General features: G+C 42.8%; 1 protein-coding gene across 2 annotated transcripts in view; it reads right to left on the bottom strand.

The window, feature by feature from the left end:
- Spire1 (spire type actin nucleation factor 1) overlaps positions 1–19,247 on the bottom strand; it is a 144,376-nt gene that overhangs the window by 73,668 nt on the left and 51,461 nt on the right. For both annotated transcript variants that reach the window (XM_076837208.1, XM_076837209.1), the window contains exon 3: positions 5,761–5,994. In XM_076837208.1, the coding sequence (XP_076693323.1) occupies positions 5,761–5,994 (234 nt within the window). The remainder of the gene's footprint in view (positions 1–5,760; positions 5,995–19,247) is intronic.

Genomic DNA, 19,247 nt, shown 5'->3' with positions numbered 1-19,247 from the left:
TTGGAGGCCTGGTCACTGGGGACGTGCTGTCCTCTTGCTCAGTTCCTGGCCACAGGTGACCAGTTTGTTCTACCACAATCTCCCTGCCATGAAGAGCTACTTCAATGTAGACCCCAAAGAAATGGGTCAATTGGCCACAGATTAAGACCTTAGAACTGAGCCAAAATAACTCTTCTCTTTATAAGCTGGTATTTATTCTCGGGTATTCATTACAGAAAGGGAAGGCTGGCTAACACAAACCTCTGGCCACACCATTCCAGGACCTGACAGTACTACCTCCAATTACTTTCTCACTTGTGCTGAAGTTGGGTGTTTTAACTCAGTATGGTCTAAACCACACAAGTCATTATTATTGTTTTATGCAGTTAGTATTCTTTTTGATTTACTTTCATGTTTATCTTTTTCTTTGTTCTTCAAATCTCCCTGCATCCCCGAGCTTCCACCTGGCATGGTCTTTGTCTTCTCTGTCAGAAGAGGTATTTCACCTTTACTGCTGACAGTTATTCCACTGAGTAATGCTAGACTGTCAGGACTCTGAAGATGGCACTCCCTGTCTTCCAGTTCCATCCTTTCAACTGAGACCTCTGGTGCAGTTTCACTGATGTTCCTTTGAAGTCATCTTTTTTCCTCTGGCTGATTTTAAATGTGGTGTTTTGCAGTTTTGCTCTAATGAAATCAGATCATGGTGTTGGAAAAACAGTGTGTCTTCAATACTGCTATCAGCCCTTCTCTTCTTTGCTCTCCTTTAAGACTTTAATTACATGCACCAGCTTTGTGTCTGACCCTCTATTCTGCACGTTTTGTTCATTTGGTGTCCCTGTACTTTGCTCAGTGTGTCTCCTAGTGACCACACTTTCTACATCACTCATTTTCTTTTCAGCTCTGTCTAGTCTGCTACTGAACCAATCCATTCAACTTTTATTTTAGTTACTGTGGTTTTTTGGCTCTCAAATTTCCATTTGGTTCTGTTGAAAATCTTTTCCAGTTTCCTGGCTCTTAAAATCCTGAACATCATTCTAAAGTCTTCACAATTCCATTATTTGAATTCCCTGTATAGAATCATTATTAATATACTGGACTCAAAGTTAATTTTCAAGAAAATTTCATCAGCACTCATAGGACTCTGCTAGATATTTTCAACAGCACTTGAAAGTATCAGCAAACCCCACCTATACTGATGTGATGAGGAAAAAGCCTATTTACATGTCAACATTTTGAAACCTTCTCACTTTTGTTGTTCTGGCAAATAAAAAAACATATACATCATAAACAATGTACCAACTAGGAGAAAAACCTTTATTTGATACCAAAGACATTGTGGGTAACTTGGAAATTCTATTTATTAACAACTGATACTTTATTTCTACTTAGTAATGAAATACTACACAATAAGAGACCATGAAGTTTTCCTGAAAACTTGGCATAATTAATAATATAGTTTTTCTTTAAGTTAGAAGGTAGTCAGTATGTCTACCTCTTTTTCTGTAATGCATACCACAATATGTGCGAGATCTTTAACCATAGAACTGATATAATCATAATTACATTCTCTCAGTTATTTAGCATTTATCACATCAGAGTACTTTATTAATACTACTGAATTCCTTACCCTGGTTTGGTCATCACAGATTGTATGTGTGTACTCGAATTTCATACTCTGCCCCATAAATAATGTCAATTACAAAATAAATTTTAAAATATTAGCTTCCAGTTTTTCCCATAATTTGTTCTCAGATACAGAAATTCAAATGTTTTTAATCATATTTAGTCACAAACATTTATAGTATAAAATCTTATTTGCAAAAAAGTACCATATTGGACCTGTGTTGTGGTCAGTAGCAGAGCGCTTGCCTAGCTTGTGTGAGGCACCATGTTTGATCCTCAGCACCACATAAAAAAAAATAATAATAATTTTTTAAAAAGATATTGCATCCATCCACAACTAAAAAATTGTTTTTAAAGTACCATATCAGTATTTTCAACTACATAATATAAAAATGTTTTCTCACTGAGCATAAGCATGTATTTATCACAAGAAATAACAACAACAACAAAAAACTACATGGCAATCTTTTTGATTAACTCAGCACCATACAGTTAACCAAGATGGATCACTAAATCTCCATCTCCTCAGTAAGAAAAGCAGCACACTTTCCGCCAGACTTTAGAACTCAGAGGACAAGTACCAGGAAGGGTGGAGAAGTTTCTCTCCATGGAGCCACTCCAGGGAGTGGTGCACACTGTCCAGTAAACTAACCTGTGTGGACAGAGATCTTAATTCACTGGCTCCACCAAACATTCAGACTTCCCTTGAATAAACTCTGTAAGCCTAGGCCAAATTAAAGCATAAATGAAATAACAGATGGGTCCTGTTTCAGCTGTTTGCAATAGATGAGCATTTTGAAAAGGAAGACTCTGCATGGACAAATCTAGTTTAGTATTTATAAAATTAAATACATAAAGCTCACTTCTAATCTTACTTTACTATTCTTAAATTCTTCCCCTTTTAAAATAGCAGGCAGGCCAGGCACAGTGGTGCACACCTGTAATCCCAGTAGCTTGGAAGGCTGAGGCAGGAGGATCGTTCAAAACCAGCCTTGGCAACTTAGCAAAGCCCTAAGCAACTCAGCAAGGCCCTACGCAACTCAACAAGACCCTGTCTCTAAAATATAAAAAGGGCTATGGTTGTGGCTCAGTGGTTAAGCACTTCTGGTTTCAATCCCTGGTACCAAAAAAAAAAAAAAGTAGGCAAATTTCCAAATTACAACTGTAATTACAACCAAAGAATCTACCACCTTTTTTCTAAACATGGCCTGTTATTTGTAATCTATTTAGGTATGGCAGATCTCATTCAAAAGTATGAATTAGCACTGAAAAAACTTATAAATTTTAACTAAGAATTTTACGTATTTTATTTACTGTACAAATGCTAAATAATAAGAGGAAGGGAGTTTCTGAAATCAAGTGATTCCCCCGCAGTCACAATACAACTGACATACAACTTCAAACTGCCAGAGTTTCTTTTATTCTTTATCTAATATATGCAAATTTTGTGGGTTTTCCCCCAAATATTAAAACTAAAGGGGGTTGGGGGTATGGCTCAGTGGTAGAGCGCTTGCCTAGCACATGTGAAGCACTGGATTTGATCCTCAGCACCACATAAAACAAAATAAATAAAATAAAGATATTGTGTCCATCTACAACTAAAAATTAAAACAAACAAATAAATTAAAAAAAACTAAAGTTTCTCTACAACCACAGAACCCATGTGATTTTAATGTGACAGCCTGTATAGTATTCCACTTCGCTGCTAAACCAGGTGCCAACTCTTTCCTCTCCGCCATCGGTTTGTAGCGTGGGGGCAGTCAGGATGCCATGCACATCCCTGAGAATGTTCTATCTGCCCCCTCCCACAAAAGTGCCAGTGCAGCAGGCACACTCTCCCCTATGCTTTCAAGTAAAAACCCTGGAGATTTCTCCACAAGGTATGAAGAGATAGTCCTTAATCCTTATGGTTTCCTAGTACTCCAGTGAATGGTTGTACCATAGTTGAACTAGTCCCCAATTAATGGACAATCAAGTTTTTTCTAGACTTTAACCTTTTTTATTATAGTGAACTATTTTGAACTTTTTAATATACTGACAAATTATTTTTCATCAGGAATACATAAATTTACACTGCTGCTATTAATTACCAAGCAAAACAATTTGCCACACTTTCAAATTTCAACAAAATAAATTGTTTGCAAAATAAATTGTTGCAAAAGGTATTGCTTTATGTTTCCAACTGTCAGAAAGAAGGAATGCTGCAGGAGAAGAGAATCCTCTCAGCTGGGTTCCTCCCCTCTGTGCTCTCAGAGTATCTCACATCCACTCCAGGGACCACCCTTCCATCCTTGCTCATGAGAACAACCCATCTAGAAACTCCTCGTGGCCAGCCCTGCCTGACATGTCTGCCCAATGTACGCCTTGCTGCTGTTCACTTAACTTGCCTCTCCCCCATGTGGTCAGCTCTGAGAGGAGCCACAACTCACTCCTTGTGGCAGGCGATCCAAATGCCCACTGTAATTCCCAAAGAAGGCATACCAGAGGCTCGCAGGATGTTTAAAGATAAAGCTCAGCATGGATACCACTCTCCTATTAGCCCTCGGTCACTTCTCAAACACCCTCAGGCCCCACACCTCCGGGGTCTTTCAGGTCCATCTGTCACTATTCCAGGGCTCACTCTTCCCTTCCTCCCTGTGCATCTTAACCCACCCCACCCATTGCACTGTCCACTGGACCACGACAGTTTTTTTCCTAACACAGACAGAATGTGCATCCAGGAATATACTTTTATATATAAAAATAATGGAGTCAACTTTTCTTAATACTTTTAGAGGGCCGATGCTTATGTTTCTCAAGAAATACTTAAAACTGGAAGTATTTTACATGCCATATTCTAAAAATTTTAAAAAGCACATGTTCCAGTCCTGACATAAATTTGTGCCTGCAATTTATTGTGCCTGAAATTTCAATGGCAAAGAACTCTCAAAAAATTCAGGAAAAAAAACTTATGCATGTGCATTTGTGCTTCCAATTTCATAGACATCCCAAGAATCAGAGGCCTATAGCTTGTGTGTATTCTGTTTCTATTACAGTTAAGAGCCACTGGGGCCGGGTGCAGTGGTGCACGCCTGTAATCCCAGCTGCTTCGGAGGCTGAGGCAGGAGGATCATGAGTTCAAAGCCAGCCTCAGCAAAAACAACTCAGTGAGACCCTGTCTCTAAATAAAATACAAAACAGGGCTGGGGATGTGGCTCAGTGGTTGAAAGCCCCCGAGTGTCTTACATATGCATATTATGGAGTGTCTTACATGTGCATATTATGGTACCAAAAAAAAAAAAAAAAAAAAAAAAACCATCCAGGTAGAGACCCTGCATATTTCTTACACACTAAAGAGATCCTGCTCACTAAGAATTGAAGACTAATTGACTCCAAGATGCTGGTCGTTCTGTTATGTGTCTCCCACCCTTACAGTAAGGGTGCAGTCTGAGTTCTTCAGCTGATTCTTGCCTTCCCTCCTGACAAAGTCAAGGGTGAGGTTTTTAACCCACCGGCCAGACCATAAACTACCATAAACTCTTTCTCAGGTCCTAAGTAATGGGTTTTATGATATTTTAAAAGTTCAGTTTACTTGTCTAATGTCTCAGCAATTATTTTTCCTCCTGTTTAGCTAAAAGGGATACTCAGAACATATTATTATAGGTGTGGGAGATTTTTCAGTATATGTCAATACACGTGCACAGCATGTGCTGACCAAATCCTCCTTTGACCCACCCGTCCATTCCCAACCGGCACTGGTCACTATCCCAGGCTCAGGTCAGCTTAGTTCACCTTCCATATGAGGGAGCTTGAGGCACTTGTCTATGTCTGGCTTATTTCACTTAACATGATTTCCTCGTTTGTATTTTTAAAAAATAAACCTTAACATCTAGAAAACATAAAATTAATACAATGTGTGAAATTTAAATTTGTATGTATGTGAGGACATTTTTCTTGTTGAGGACACTGATCTAAAATGGAAAGTACTACAGCCCTTTTTATTTCTTATTTTGAGACAAAGCCTTGCAAGTTGCCAGGCTGCCCTTGAACTAGTGTTCCTCAGGCCTCAGCCTCCCGGGTGGTTGGGATTACAGGTTTTTATCATTATGTTTTTAAAACAGAAAAAGAAGCACTCTAGAGAAACAAGCACTATGCTGCCATGAGCTGGTGCTTTACCTTCATGACGTCTCGGTAGGAGCGTACAGCGGAGACGGCCCTCTTCTCATCTTCCTCCTCCTCCAGGCCCTCGTCTGCAGCCTCGTAGCCCTCATCCTTGCTGCCATCGGCCTCCACTGTGTTGGCCATCCGGTCGATGAGCTGCTCCAGGGGAGGGCTTAGCTCCCGTTCCTCATTCTCCTTCAATCCATAGTCCAGTGCTTTATAGATAATAATTCCCAAGGACTCGATAACCTGGGAACATTAGAGAAGGGGTTAGGGAGGTGATGGAACCGCTCTACAGGACTAAGTGGAAGATATGACACATTCGGAATGATACTTAAGCTAGGTCTGATACTGTTCCATTTCAGATATGTGACAAAGTAAATTTAAGGAGTGTCTACCTATGCATATTATAAAAACAACTCAATGGCAATCTTTGCTTCCTTCAAACCAATACATGATACCCACAAACCATTTTTATATTTTCTTGGATTTACAAAATGTTAAGATCAACATTCTCCTTTCATTTAAAATTCTAACCAGGTTGATTTTTTACATTTCCCCAAAATATTTCTGAAAACAGAATTATTAAGGGAACATATCCTTTCAGAATTCTTATTCCAATGTTTGAAGATTTCATAGACATCCCAAGCTGAGAGGCATAAATTCAGTTCTGAGTAGCAAATAACTTACACCTTGTTGAGTTACATTCAATCCCTGGAAATGTGTAACTCTCATGCAAAACAAACACTCTTCAAACCCCCAAGTTACAGAGTACCCAAATGACCCTCCCTGCCTCCACCTCCAACACCAGGACCAGGTAACACAAACCTGATTCACAAATACCAGACACACTGCTGCTGCGCAGCCTTCTCACAACCACACCAGACACAGCCAGCACAGGGAACTCTATTCTTCAATACTTCCTTCCTTTTCTGCTCAGAAAAATATCACAGGACTGGGTGCAGTGGCACCCAATTATAACCCCAGCAACTCAAGAAGCTGAGGCAAGAGGATCCCAAGTTCAAAGCCAGCCTCAGCAACTTAGCAAGGCCCTACGCAACTTAGCAAAACCCTGTCTCAAAATAATATAAAAAGGGATAGGGATGTGGCTCAGTGGTTAAGTGCCCCTGGATTTAATTCCCAGTATCATCAATCAGTCCAGCCAGCCACCAACTAATCAGTCAATATTTCTTGTTGAAAATACATATTCTGATTAGTTTGTATGGTCACTGTTTTCAAAAATAGGTATGGGGGCTGGGATTGTGGCTCAGCGACAGAGCACTCGCCTAGCATGCGCGGGACCCAGGTTCGATCCTCAGCACCACATAAAAATAAAGCATTGTGTTGTGTCCATCTACACCTAAAAAAATAAATATTTTAAAAAAAATGGGTATGAACAATGGGTCTTCAGATTCCAAGGCAACTGACTGCTCTGGCGGCCTCTCCTGGCAGCTTCCCTGGTCAAAGCTCCCCCAGAGCTGGAGCCCTCCGCACCCACAGGGCTTGCCATTTGCCCCTGGGTTGCGACTTGTATGTCATACTGTTATCTTAAAACCTGCACGTGAATAAGTAATAACCAGCACAGCATTGATGTTTGTCTCCTGGCTGTCCCTGCACCAAAGTTCAAGTTCCACCAGGCCTGGGAGCTTGCTTGCTCTGTTCACTAAGGAATATACATCTACAGCACCTGGCTCACCGCAATGCCAAATAAATATCTCATAAGCAATAAATGCATTGATTTATAAAAGAAACACATCTACTTCTTAGTTTCTTTCTGTAGACATAAAGTGAAAGAGTAAACAAAATTTTTTTTCAGAAAAGTTATAGAATTTTTATCTTAACAATCTAAGTTACTAAGAAAAATCATTTTGGGGCTGGGAATGTGGCTCAAGTGGTAGCACGCTCGCCTGGCATGCGTGCGGCCTGGGTTCGATCCTCAGCACCACATACAAAAATGTTATTAAAATTCTCTCTCTCTTTAAAAAAAAAAAAAAGAAAAGAAAAGTCATTTTGGCTACATTTGAATACAAATGATTTGGTTCTTTTTAAAATGTAAAAATAGAATAAATATGCTAGTGTTCCCAAGGCTAAGTTCTCCACAATCATCAACTTCCACCACCTCTTATCTGAAACCTTTAAAAGCAGCAAGTTAGAACCTTCAGATGATTAGAAAGGTTAATCCCACAATTCCCATATCTCAGTGGGATAGTACTTTATAATCAAGACCTTAATATTCCTGCAATGAAATGTTTGATCATTTACATTGAATAGAAAAAGAAAGACTATGTATATAGTTTCATACTGGTTACATTTTGCCACCAAACAAATTGGATACCAAACTTTGGAAAGAACATTGGTTTCTCAGAGCTGCTTAAACCACAACTTGGCACTAAGGGCCACGTGATGGTACCACCACCAGCAACAGCAATGAGACTGCTGAGGCTCTGGGAAGAAGCACGAGTTCATCAGGCTGAATATAGCAGCGTCCAGGTTAAGTTTTCGTTTACTTTTTGTACCTGGAAAACTGGAATTCAGTTCTGCTTATTCTGTTTGGCAGTGGAAGAACAAGAGGAAGAAAAGGACCTTCCACCATTAAAATGTCAAGCACCATGGACCTATTTAGCATTCTGATGAAGCACGATCTTGTCTCATAATCATGTTCTTAAACACATAAGAGATTATGAAGAAAACTATACTAACCTACAGCTATTAAAACCCAGTGCGGCAGTGCACCCAGTGGCGGGCCCATTGATTTACAGCAGTGATGGTGCATTGGCGATATCTGCAACAGCAACTGCTTAACTGAGAAAATCAGGGTCTCTGTTAGTGACAAAGCTCCAATATGCTGATACTAGTATTGTCTGTCATCTAGACTCAACTGAATAAAATGCCTCATTTAATTCAGAGGGTAACAAAGTAACCACTGCTTTCCCCACCCAAGTTCACACACAACCCAGAAAGCGGAGTGAGAATCCCATTCTATATTCTATAGCAAAAAAAAATCTTTCTGAGCCCTAGACATACAGTGTTCATCTGTAAACTTATGTAAAAATCAAATGAACAATGTACAAAAAGAACCCCTTGCCACAATCACGTGGGGTTTATCCAAGGTATGTAGGTAATGTAACGAGCTTTGTTCTTCATTAACATGATTTACCTACATAGATAATCCAAAAGAATCTGCAAAAAAATTCTTAGAATAAGCAATTATAGTAAAATTGCAGTTTACAAGGTCAGTATACAAAAGTAAACAGCCTTACTAAATATATCAGCAATGAACAAGTGGAATTTGAAATAAAAAACATAATACTATTTACATTAGCACCCCCGCCACCCAAGAATGAAATGCTTAGGTATAAATCTAACAAAATATATACAACATCTACATGAGGAAAACTACAAAACTTTGGTGAGTGAAATTAAAGAAGTAAAACGGAGAAAGATTCCATGTTCATGGACAGGAAGACCCAATACTCTCAAGATGTCAGTTCTTCCCAACTTGATCTACATATTCAATGCAATTCCACTCACGATCTCAGCCAATTATATTTCAGATATCAAAAAGCATACCCCCCCACCCCGTGCGGAGTTCAAACCCAGGGCCTTACACGTAAGACAAGTCCTCTACCACCTCTACCACTAAGCCACCAGCAGCAAACAGTCCAAGGTCACACGTAGAGGCAAGGACCTGCACAATTCCTACTCTACCTGGCAAACCACAATGCCACCTGTGGCCTCCTGGAATCAGCGCAGCCCAGAGCCCAGGTCCAGTGATCCCTAAGATACCTAAAAGTCATGATCACTTCCCTCTCCCCAAGGTGCAGCTGTCCTGGTGCTATGACTTGAACAGTCTGACTGTGTCCTGAAGGTCTCATCTGTTGAATGTGTGGTCCCCAGTGTGGTAATGTGAGAAGTCTCTGCCACGGGGCTCTTATCAGAGCGGAGTGGAGTGTGGAACCATGCTCATGGACTCCCAGAACTATGAGCTAAACCAACTTATTTTCTTGACAAATTACCCAGACTCAGATATTCTACAATGGAAAATAAACTAATATACCCAGTAAAAGGCCAAAGGTCCCTTGGGAAGGATTAACAGTATCAATTTTCAGCAGTGTATTAGGATTCTTCCTCAAGGGAAGCCAGCCTCCATACTTTCAATGGGTTCTGGGTAAGCTAACAGCTCAAGTGTGGGACTGACTGTGAGACTGTGACTACTTTTATGGTTCAGGCCAGGCTTGTTTACTTAATCTAGGACTTTTTTGCTTATTTTACTTATAGGAACACCATAGTCAACCAGACCAAGACCAAGGTCTGTGAAAGCCAGATCATTTTGAAGCTGCCATACTCTGCTGCTCATTACCGTAGCCATGCCCACCATGCCCTTGGTTACCCAGTGCCACCATGCAGCCCTGCCACCCTCCCTTTGGCTACTTCCCTGCTTTTAGGTTTCCCAGTTCAGGAGCCACGGCTTCCACTGCAAGGTCTGGCACACACATTAGAGCGCTCAGAGCTCCTCAGGGATGCTGCGGAGGGCTTCTCCTCGCACTCACGGTGGAAGGTGTGTCTTCAGACCCCCCCAGGTGGACACGTGGCTCTTAAATGACAAATCAATTCTAACATTTTTTCACTCTTGCCTCAGCTTATCTTTGCTACTTGATTTTCTTTTACTACACATCACAAGTTCTGATAAAAATTGTGATGTCCTTGTCCTTCCGTCTCCCTTGGATGCTCTGTGCTCGTCTCTAGGCCTCTCTGAAAATGTCATTCCTACTTCTGCTCAGCTTTCTCCTGCATTGCTATATTCAACACCTGTGCATGTTTTCATCCCACAACTTAAAAAAACAAACAGAAAAACAGACAAACCTCGTGATACTTCCACAGCCCTGATGGACATCACATCATCACCGCCCCTCCCTTCCAGATGAGATGAGCACAGGACCTTCTGCATCTCCATGACATTGGCTTGAAGCCTTCTGTGACGTACATGTCCTAGTCCTCCAACAAGACTAAGCTCCTTGAGGACAAAATCCTTCGAAATTCATCTTTATATATTCAAATTATTTATAAAAAGTAGGGACTTAATAGTCAATGAATGAATCAACTAAAATATAAATTTCTTCCACTCAGACCTGTGTGGTATCAAGTTAGATGTGGAATTCACAGACACAGGGACAAATACGTACCACTTCAACCCTGGTCACTTCAACCAACCACCACAGCCATGACCCATCCTAAACAGCTCTGGGATGTCCCGAGGGGACCCAGCCCAGGGATGAACAGCATCTGTTCCCATTCAAACATCCCAAACCTGCTCACCATGCAGAGGTAAACCTGAGTGGGAGGGGTTCTCAAACAGGCCCAATCTCTTAGACACCCAGGTGCTGCACCAGGCACCTTCAGGAGGACGCAAACTTGACTCTTACTTTTCATGGGGCTGAGGAACCTCTGACCTTCTCCCTTCTTCCTCAGACACAGACTTGAGCCAGGGACAAGGGAGAGCTGCCAGGAAGCTACAGAAACCTACGAGGCAGTGGACGCACGAGCCTGGACAGACGCTCCTTCACTAATAGCAGGCACATAGGCCAAAAAAAAAAGCCCAAGGCCACAGTAGCATCAGCTCTGAGATGGCCATGACTCAGCAGCCTCGAGGCGGCCTGAAGTCAATGCACATGTCTTGTCACACTGCCACCAGATGGCCACAGACATCCCCAGAGCCTCTGACATTGGCTGAGGCGCACAGGAATCACAGTGGAAGGCTTTACAGCAACACAGAACATGTGAGGCCCCACAAAACATCTGGCTTGAGGTCTCAACTGGCCGTAAAGGAGAAGGCCAGGCCCCCTTGCTCACCCTGTGGTCCTGTCACCTACTGCTCCCCTCATCTAGCCCCTCTTCCTGCGACTTTCACCTCCTGGCACTTCCGGAACCATGCACCTGCACTCCACTCCTCTGCTGGGACGTGGCTTCTTTGGGCTGGAGAGAAGTGTGGCTCTTGGTGGCCTGTGCTACAAGGCCAGCACGCTGCTTCAGAGTCGGTGCTCGGGCAGGCCGGTGTGGGTCAAGGCTGGCCCTGTGAAGGGGCAGGAGCTGCACGGTGGCCCCTCCACCCCAACCAACAGCAGAGGCCACTGCCCTCCCAACCCCTCCTCTCCAGCCCCCGGGGAAACATAGCAAAGTTTCTTGAACTCTTCAAGACCTTGCCAGCCACAAATGCAATTCCTTATGTTTGTAGAACATTTCATTAGGAACACGTTTTCCTTCATACGCCACAGCAATCCTGCCAAGCAGATGTTACCCCCATTTCAGAGAGGAGAGAGCTCGAGCTGGTGAGACGCAGCTGCTTGGTTGGCTGAGAGGATCACTGAAGCCCAAGAGTTTGAGGCCAGCTAGGGCATTAGGAGATCCCATTTCAGAAATTAAAAGAAAAAGAAAAAAAGAGATAACCAAGCTTAAAAGAAAGTCAACAAATTACTTCCAGTCAGGGGGTGAACAGGACCCACCCTGGCTGCGCTGCTCGAGGACCCTGTGCCCAGACCCTTCTGTGCCAGAGCTGTGCACTCAGCGCCTCCCAGCTTGCCAGTGCTGGCCCAGAGGGCACCCAAGCACCTGCGTCAATGCAGCTCAGGATGGAGACTCCTGAGAGGCCCCCGTTGCAAGGCTCAGGGTTTACAGTCCTCCTGCAGCCGAGCCGCCATGTCATTGCACAGCCAAGACCTTCCTGCCTTAGCTTGAGAAATCTTTCACAGCCTAGAAGAGGCTTTTACATTTATTTCAAATCTATTTTACCCATTTATCCTGACTAATCACTTTGGCTTAGTGAAGTGACTTACAACCGAGTGTCTGCCATCCAACACAATGTCTACCCTCCCAAGTTATAAACGCAGCCAATCAGGTACACATCCTGAGGATTCAGAAAATCCATCTAAATGGTGCACTTCTGGACACCAGGAGCATTTTTCTCATGCTGACACTGATCACAATCTAACTTTTAAAAAATTCATTACACCTATCTCCATGTTGTTCACACACACAAAAAAAATTATAAAAGACTTAACACCTAGCTGTAATCTCTGAATACTAATTTGTAATCCCAAGCACGCTTTTCCATTAGTTAATCTAGCTACAGTTCATCATGCACAGCACTCATTAAACAGACATTTATTAAGGAGCCAGGTGTGGTGGTGCACACCTGTAATCCTAGATACTCGGAAGGCTGAGTCAGGAGAGTGCACATTTGAAGCCGGCCTTGCAGTTTAGTGAGACCTTGTCTCAAAATAAAAATAACAATGGTGGGCTAGGGTGTGGCTCAGTGGTTGTGCCTCTGGGTTCCATCACACACACACACAGGAGGGCGTCATGAGAACACGCCTGGTGATCAGGGATGCCCCATGAGATAGTGAATTCTGAAAGGACAACTGAAAGATAAGTGGGAATTAGTCAGTAGCAGAAAGAGAGAAACCAGTTTCAGGAAGAGAGGACAGTGAGCAAGGCCTACAGGTCTGGAAAAGCATTAAAATGACAGAAGAACAGAATTCCTCATGGCTAGGGGACAGGATAGGATGGGGAGGGACCCGGGGTGTGGGAGGCAGTGCAGCTCTTCTTAGTTACACGTAACCCTGGGGTGGGGTTCATTTGGACATAATTATGAAAGCATGGACTACAGCTTGCTCTGATTCAGTCCCTGGTGCCTCCCCTTTCCCTCCTCTCCTCCCTCCTGCTGTTCCCTGTCCTCCATTTCACTGATCTTTTTTTTTCTTAAGGACCTGGTCTTCATCAGGCAGAGCCTCTGAGCAGGGAGAGGGTCACTCTGACTTGCTCTTTTTTTTTTAAAGGTGCTGTACTTGACAAAAGAATAGATAAATGACCAGAAGAAAAGAAGAGAAAGGCCCATAAACAGAGCCACATACAAAGGAACAGGGCAATGCAATGGAGAAGGGACCAAGACAATTTCATCAAATTGGGACAAATGGATGCCGTCATGCAAAAACAGGAATCCAGATACAGACCTTAAACCTTTCACAAAAATTATAAAGGGTTACAACATAAACGTAAAATGTGAAACTAAAATTCCGAGCAGACAGCCCAGGAGGAAACCCAGGAAACCTTGGGTTGGCAATGATTCTTCAGGTGTAATCCTAAAAGATGTATGAAAGAAAAAGTCGAGTTGAACTTCATTAAAATTAAAAAAAAAAAATTCTGCCCCATAAAGACACTTTTCAGAGGATGAAATGATAAGCCACAAACTGGGAATAAATATTTGCAGACCACAAACCTGATAAAGGACTACTCCCCAGAATACATAAAGAACTCATTAAGAAAAGACAATTACAAGATGGGCAAGTGGTATGAACGGACACCTCGCCAGGGAAGACAAGCAAGTGGCAAACGGGAACGTGAAGAGCAGCTCTGCCCCCTTCTCTAGGGTCGCTAGCTAGGACAGTGGTAGGGTACCCTGCACCTCCCCAGCACAGCCAGCAAAACAGCAGGGCCAGGTGATAACAAGGTCAAGGAGCTGGGACCGCAAAACAGGAGACTGTGGAAGACAGGCTGGAGGCTTTCCAGGAAGCAACACACTCTCACCAAGTGACCCCCAAATCGTGCTCTTTGGCACTTAAGACATCTGTCTACACAAAACCAGACATGAATGTCTGTAGCAATGTTATTCCTGATGGCCAAAACTTGGAAAGCAACCAAGGGGTCCCTCAGCAGGTAAGGGACGGGCAGATTGTGGTACGCCCAGCAGGAGCGTCACTCAGAGACAAAAGACAGGTGAGCAGCCTGCTTCCTCACACCAGGAGCCCAGGCTGGATCCCTAGCACCACAAAAACAAGAAAAGAAAAAGGAGAGACAGAAATAAAAGCTACCAAGCTCTGCAAAGCCGCAGAGGAATTGTTAGTGCCTAAGTGAAAGAAGCCAATCTGAAAAGCCACATCCTCCATACTCGACTACAGGGCACTCAGGAAAAAGCAAAACTATGAGGCAGCAGAGGACAGCCAGGAGTAAGGGGACTCAGGGATGGACTGTCCAGGAGCAACAGGATAGGGGAAGGGGATGAAGTCCCAAGACTCAGGCATCACAAACACCAGAGAGTGCCGGAGAGGCAGGGGCAGCCCAGCATGGAGCAGAGAGGCCTGGAACACGCCCACCAGGTGAGGCAGTGGAGGCCCTGGGGACCATGGCCAGGACAGTTATGTGTCCACAGATGGGGATGCAGCAGTGTCAGAGACTTGCATGAGGAACAGGAGGGAAAGCACAGCAACACTGGATGGGGACAGGACAGAGCGGGTGCTTCCATGTTCAACTGTGGACTTGTATGTGATGGAAAGAAGGGAAAAGACCAAGACAGTGGACTCCCACAGTCATTATTCTGTGACTTGACTGTGGCAAATCAGATCCCCAAAGGGTCAGTGATTTTTATAAATAAAATAAGGAAGCAAAGCGCCTTTCTCTGCTGTAGGCACCATCAGTCTCCCCACTGATGAGCAAGGCCTTGAGCCCCAGGCACGGCTCCCATTAGCTAACACAAAGGCACCCTGCTCATGCGGAGAGGAGAGCTGCCCCCTCCCCAGCACGTCCCAGGGGCCTCTCTGTGCCAGCACACACGGATCTACCCACACCTCATTCCCAGCCTCACTTCCACATAGTGGTCCCTTCCTTCCTTTACCCATGGTGCCCTCCTTGGACCCCATCAGCCCTCAGTCCCAGCTACTTCTCCCACCTCCTCTCAGAGGTTCCCACTGGCCATGGTGGAGTAGCCAGGAAGATAGGGCACCTCCCCTGCCCTATCTTACCCACCACAATCCATGTGTTCACCAATCACACCACAAACTGCAGAGGTCAATTACTAACATACCTAGAACATTCTCTTTAAGTGTGAATGGCACATTTGCCAAGAAAAGCCCAAAGTTCTGCCAAAAACAAGTCCCAATAAAATTCAAGACTGAAATATCCAAGAATATGTTTCCTGGAAATGCAATGAAATCAGAAATCAGTTAACGATACCTACACCATTCCCAAGAACTGAAAAATTAATTAACACACAACTAAAGAAATCTCAAGGAGAATTAGAAAATATTTCATAATAATGAAAACACAACCTATCAAGATTTGTGGGATGCAGGGAAAGCAGTGCTCCAGAACCTGACAGTGTCAGATGGAGGGACAGACGTCCTGAAAACATACTCATCAGGAGCTGAGAGACATCAAAGACCACAGAAACACAGAATTCCTGGACCAAAAGACTAAATATTGGAGTTGAGGTTGTGGCTCAGTGTTAGAGCGCTTGCCTAGCGTGTGTGAGGCATTGGTTCGATCCTTGGCACCACATACAAAATAAGTGAATAAAGTACGGTATTTGGTCCATCTACAACCAAATTTTTTTAAACCAAAAATTTTTTAAAAGATTAAATATGGTTAGTTATCTCAGGTCTCTCCCACATTGATTTACACTTAATGTAATACCTATCAAAATCCTAGTCACTTTCAGGGAAAATGATTTAAAGATGTCTATGGAAATGCAAGTTACCTAGACTCACAATTTCAGAACAACAGAGCTGGTGACGAACACAACCCAGGTTCAAGACTCAGGACAGAATTGCAGAATCAACGCCTGAAGCACTGGCCCAGGACGAAGGCACACCAGGAACCCACAATCAGCCCATTGTAACAAACATGCCAAGGCAGTTGGACAGCAGAGGCCACCATTTCAACAGACAGGCTAGAGGCTGGGGTTGTAGCTCAGAGGTAGAACGTGTGCCTAGCACGCATGGGGCGCTAAGTTCGATCCTCAGCACCACATAAAGTAGAATAAAGACATTGTGCCCACCTATAACTAAAAAATAAATATTTTTAAAAAATAGATGGGCTGAATACCTGGGTCTTCTATCAGGAAACAGACACAGGCCCCACACCTCACATTGAACACAAAGGTTATTTTTAAACAGATCGCATATCAAAGATGTATTAAACTTATAGAAAATCTGAATGACAAGAGTTTTCATAAATTTTTAAGTACTTTCCATGGTCATGTCATCAGTGAGGTTGACATAAAGAAAAAAATCTATGAAAATTTATCAGAATTAAAACTGTGCTTCAAAAGACAACAGTGAAAGTGAAAAGGCAAGTCACATGTTGAGCAAAGCTCTCTCTCATATATATCCCATGTGTGACAAAGAAGTTAAATCCAGAATATATGTTTTAAAAACTTAGAACTGCCAGGCACAGTAGCATACAACTCTACTCCCAGCAATTTGGAAGGCTGAAACAGGAGCATCACAAGTTCGAAGCCAGCCTCAAAAACTTAGTAAGAACCTGTCTCAAAAGAAAAAAAATTTGTAAAGGGGGCTAGAGATATGACTCAGTGGTTGAGCACCCCTGGGTTTAATTCCCAGAGCTAAAAACAAGAACAAAAAAAATTTAGAACTAATATTAAAAAGTCCAATAAAAATGGGCCAAGGATTTGAACACATATTTCCCTAAAGAAGACACACTTAAAACTTATAAGCAGGGCTGGGGATGTGGCTCAAGCGGTAGCGCGCTTGCCTGGGATGCGTGCGGCCCGGGTTCGATCCTTAGCACCACATACAAAGATGTTGTGTCCGCCGAAAACTAAAAATAAATAAATAAATTTTTAAAAATTTATAAGCATGTGAATAAAGGATCTATATCATTAATCACTAGCAAATGCACAGTACGAGGTGGCACTTATGTCCTCTAAAACATGTCACATAAAGACAGAAATCCCAAGAACTGGGAGGATGTGGAATACAAGAACTCACTGATTTGCTGGTGTGACTTAAAAAAGGGTAGGGATGTGGCTCAGTGGATAAGTCCTTCTGGGTTCAATCCCTAGTACCAACCCTCCCACCCCCCCACACACTGAAAATACAACTATTCTGCAAAATATATGGCAATTTCTTATAAATATCAAACCCAATTACCATATTACCTACCAATTACATACCAAGTTATTTATCCAAGAAAAATGAAAATGTATGTCCACAAAAGGACTCATACAGTAAAACTCATAGCAGCTTTATCTGCAAGGGTCCCAAACTGTAAAACCCCAGCTGTCACACAACAGATTACTGGATAAACAAACTGCAATGAACTGACAAAACAGAAAGCCAGGCAGCTGTACAATGACACAGTACCGGGGCACACTGCAGCTGTGTGCTGACAACCACAACTCCCCACACTCTGAACAGAAAAGAGTCCACACAGCACATTCAGCATGACCCCATTTATAGGAACCTGGGACTGCAGAGGGCATGGCTGCGGAGGGAACTTCCATGTGATAAAATGGCTGGAACCTCAGCTACACAAGTGTACAGTATTGTTAGAACTCATCTACTTAAAATATTTACATTGTTGGCATTTTATCATATTTAAATGAGACCTCAGGGTTGTTTTTTAAAAATAGCCAAATGAGTTATTTCCATTGTGAAAAGAATATGAGCCAGTGACCCTGAGAGGTTCTGCCCATGGCCTAAGGTATAACCCTGGGCCATTGAATGAGCCCAAAAGACACCCAGCCTGTGGGATTTCAACACAGCAAAACGGTACAGTTAGAAAGAAGTGCAGAGTAAGAACACTGAAAAAAAACACCCCAGCTGGACGCACAATGTTCTGCTTATGGGAAGGAATACCAGAGCCCAAGAACCCCGAAGGTTCAGAGGAATACGTAAACAGGCCTCGGAATCAACTGCACTTTAGCAGGAGTAAAGAACAATTACAGCAACAATCAGCAGCCTCTGAAAAACTTCATCATCATCGTGGGAACTTGCCTGGCCTGCTATGAAGGAACATTTAATTTCAGAACTGGTTCTCCTTGAATTTAAAAAAAAAAAAAAAAAAAATCAGGCCTTGAGGATGTAAGGAGGAGGAGGGGAAAAAAAGAAACCCACATCAAAGACACCAAATTTGAACAAGACTAAGAACAAGAAAGGAATTTTTCACCACAGAGAGGAAAATTCCAGGAACAAAACAACTTGGGTACTTATATATACAGCGGAATATTACTCAGCCTTTAAAAGGAACAAAATTCTGATGCATGTTACATCACAGATGAACCTTTAAAACATTATGCTAAATAAAATGGCAGACACAAAAAGACAATTATTATAATACTCCATTTAAGTGAAATATCTAGAATAAGAATAGACAGGAAGTAGGTTCAAGATTAGTAGTGAGGCTAGGGCTTATTGGATACAAAGTTTCACTTTGGGACTCTTGCAGGCCTATAATCCCAGCAGCTCAGGAGGCTGAGGCAGGAGGATTGCAAATTCAAAGCCAGCCTCAGGAAAAGCGAGGTGCTAAACAACTCAGTGAGACCCTGCCTCTAAATAAAGTACAAAATATGTCTTGGATGTGGCTCAGTGGTCGAGTGCCCCTGAGTTTAATCCCTGGTACCCCCCCAAAAAGTTTCAATTTGGGGCAATACAAAAGTTTTGGAAACAGTGGTAATGGCTGTCAATACCTTGAATGGAATTAATGCTGCTGAA

This window comes from Callospermophilus lateralis, chromosome 17, assembly GCF_048772815.1.
Source record: "Callospermophilus lateralis isolate mCalLat2 chromosome 17, mCalLat2.hap1, whole genome shotgun sequence".
NCBI lineage: Eukaryota > Metazoa > Chordata > Mammalia > Rodentia > Sciuridae > Callospermophilus > Callospermophilus lateralis.
The sequence above is the reverse complement of the archived record's forward strand: the minus strand, read 5'-3'. Positions and strand labels throughout refer to the sequence as shown.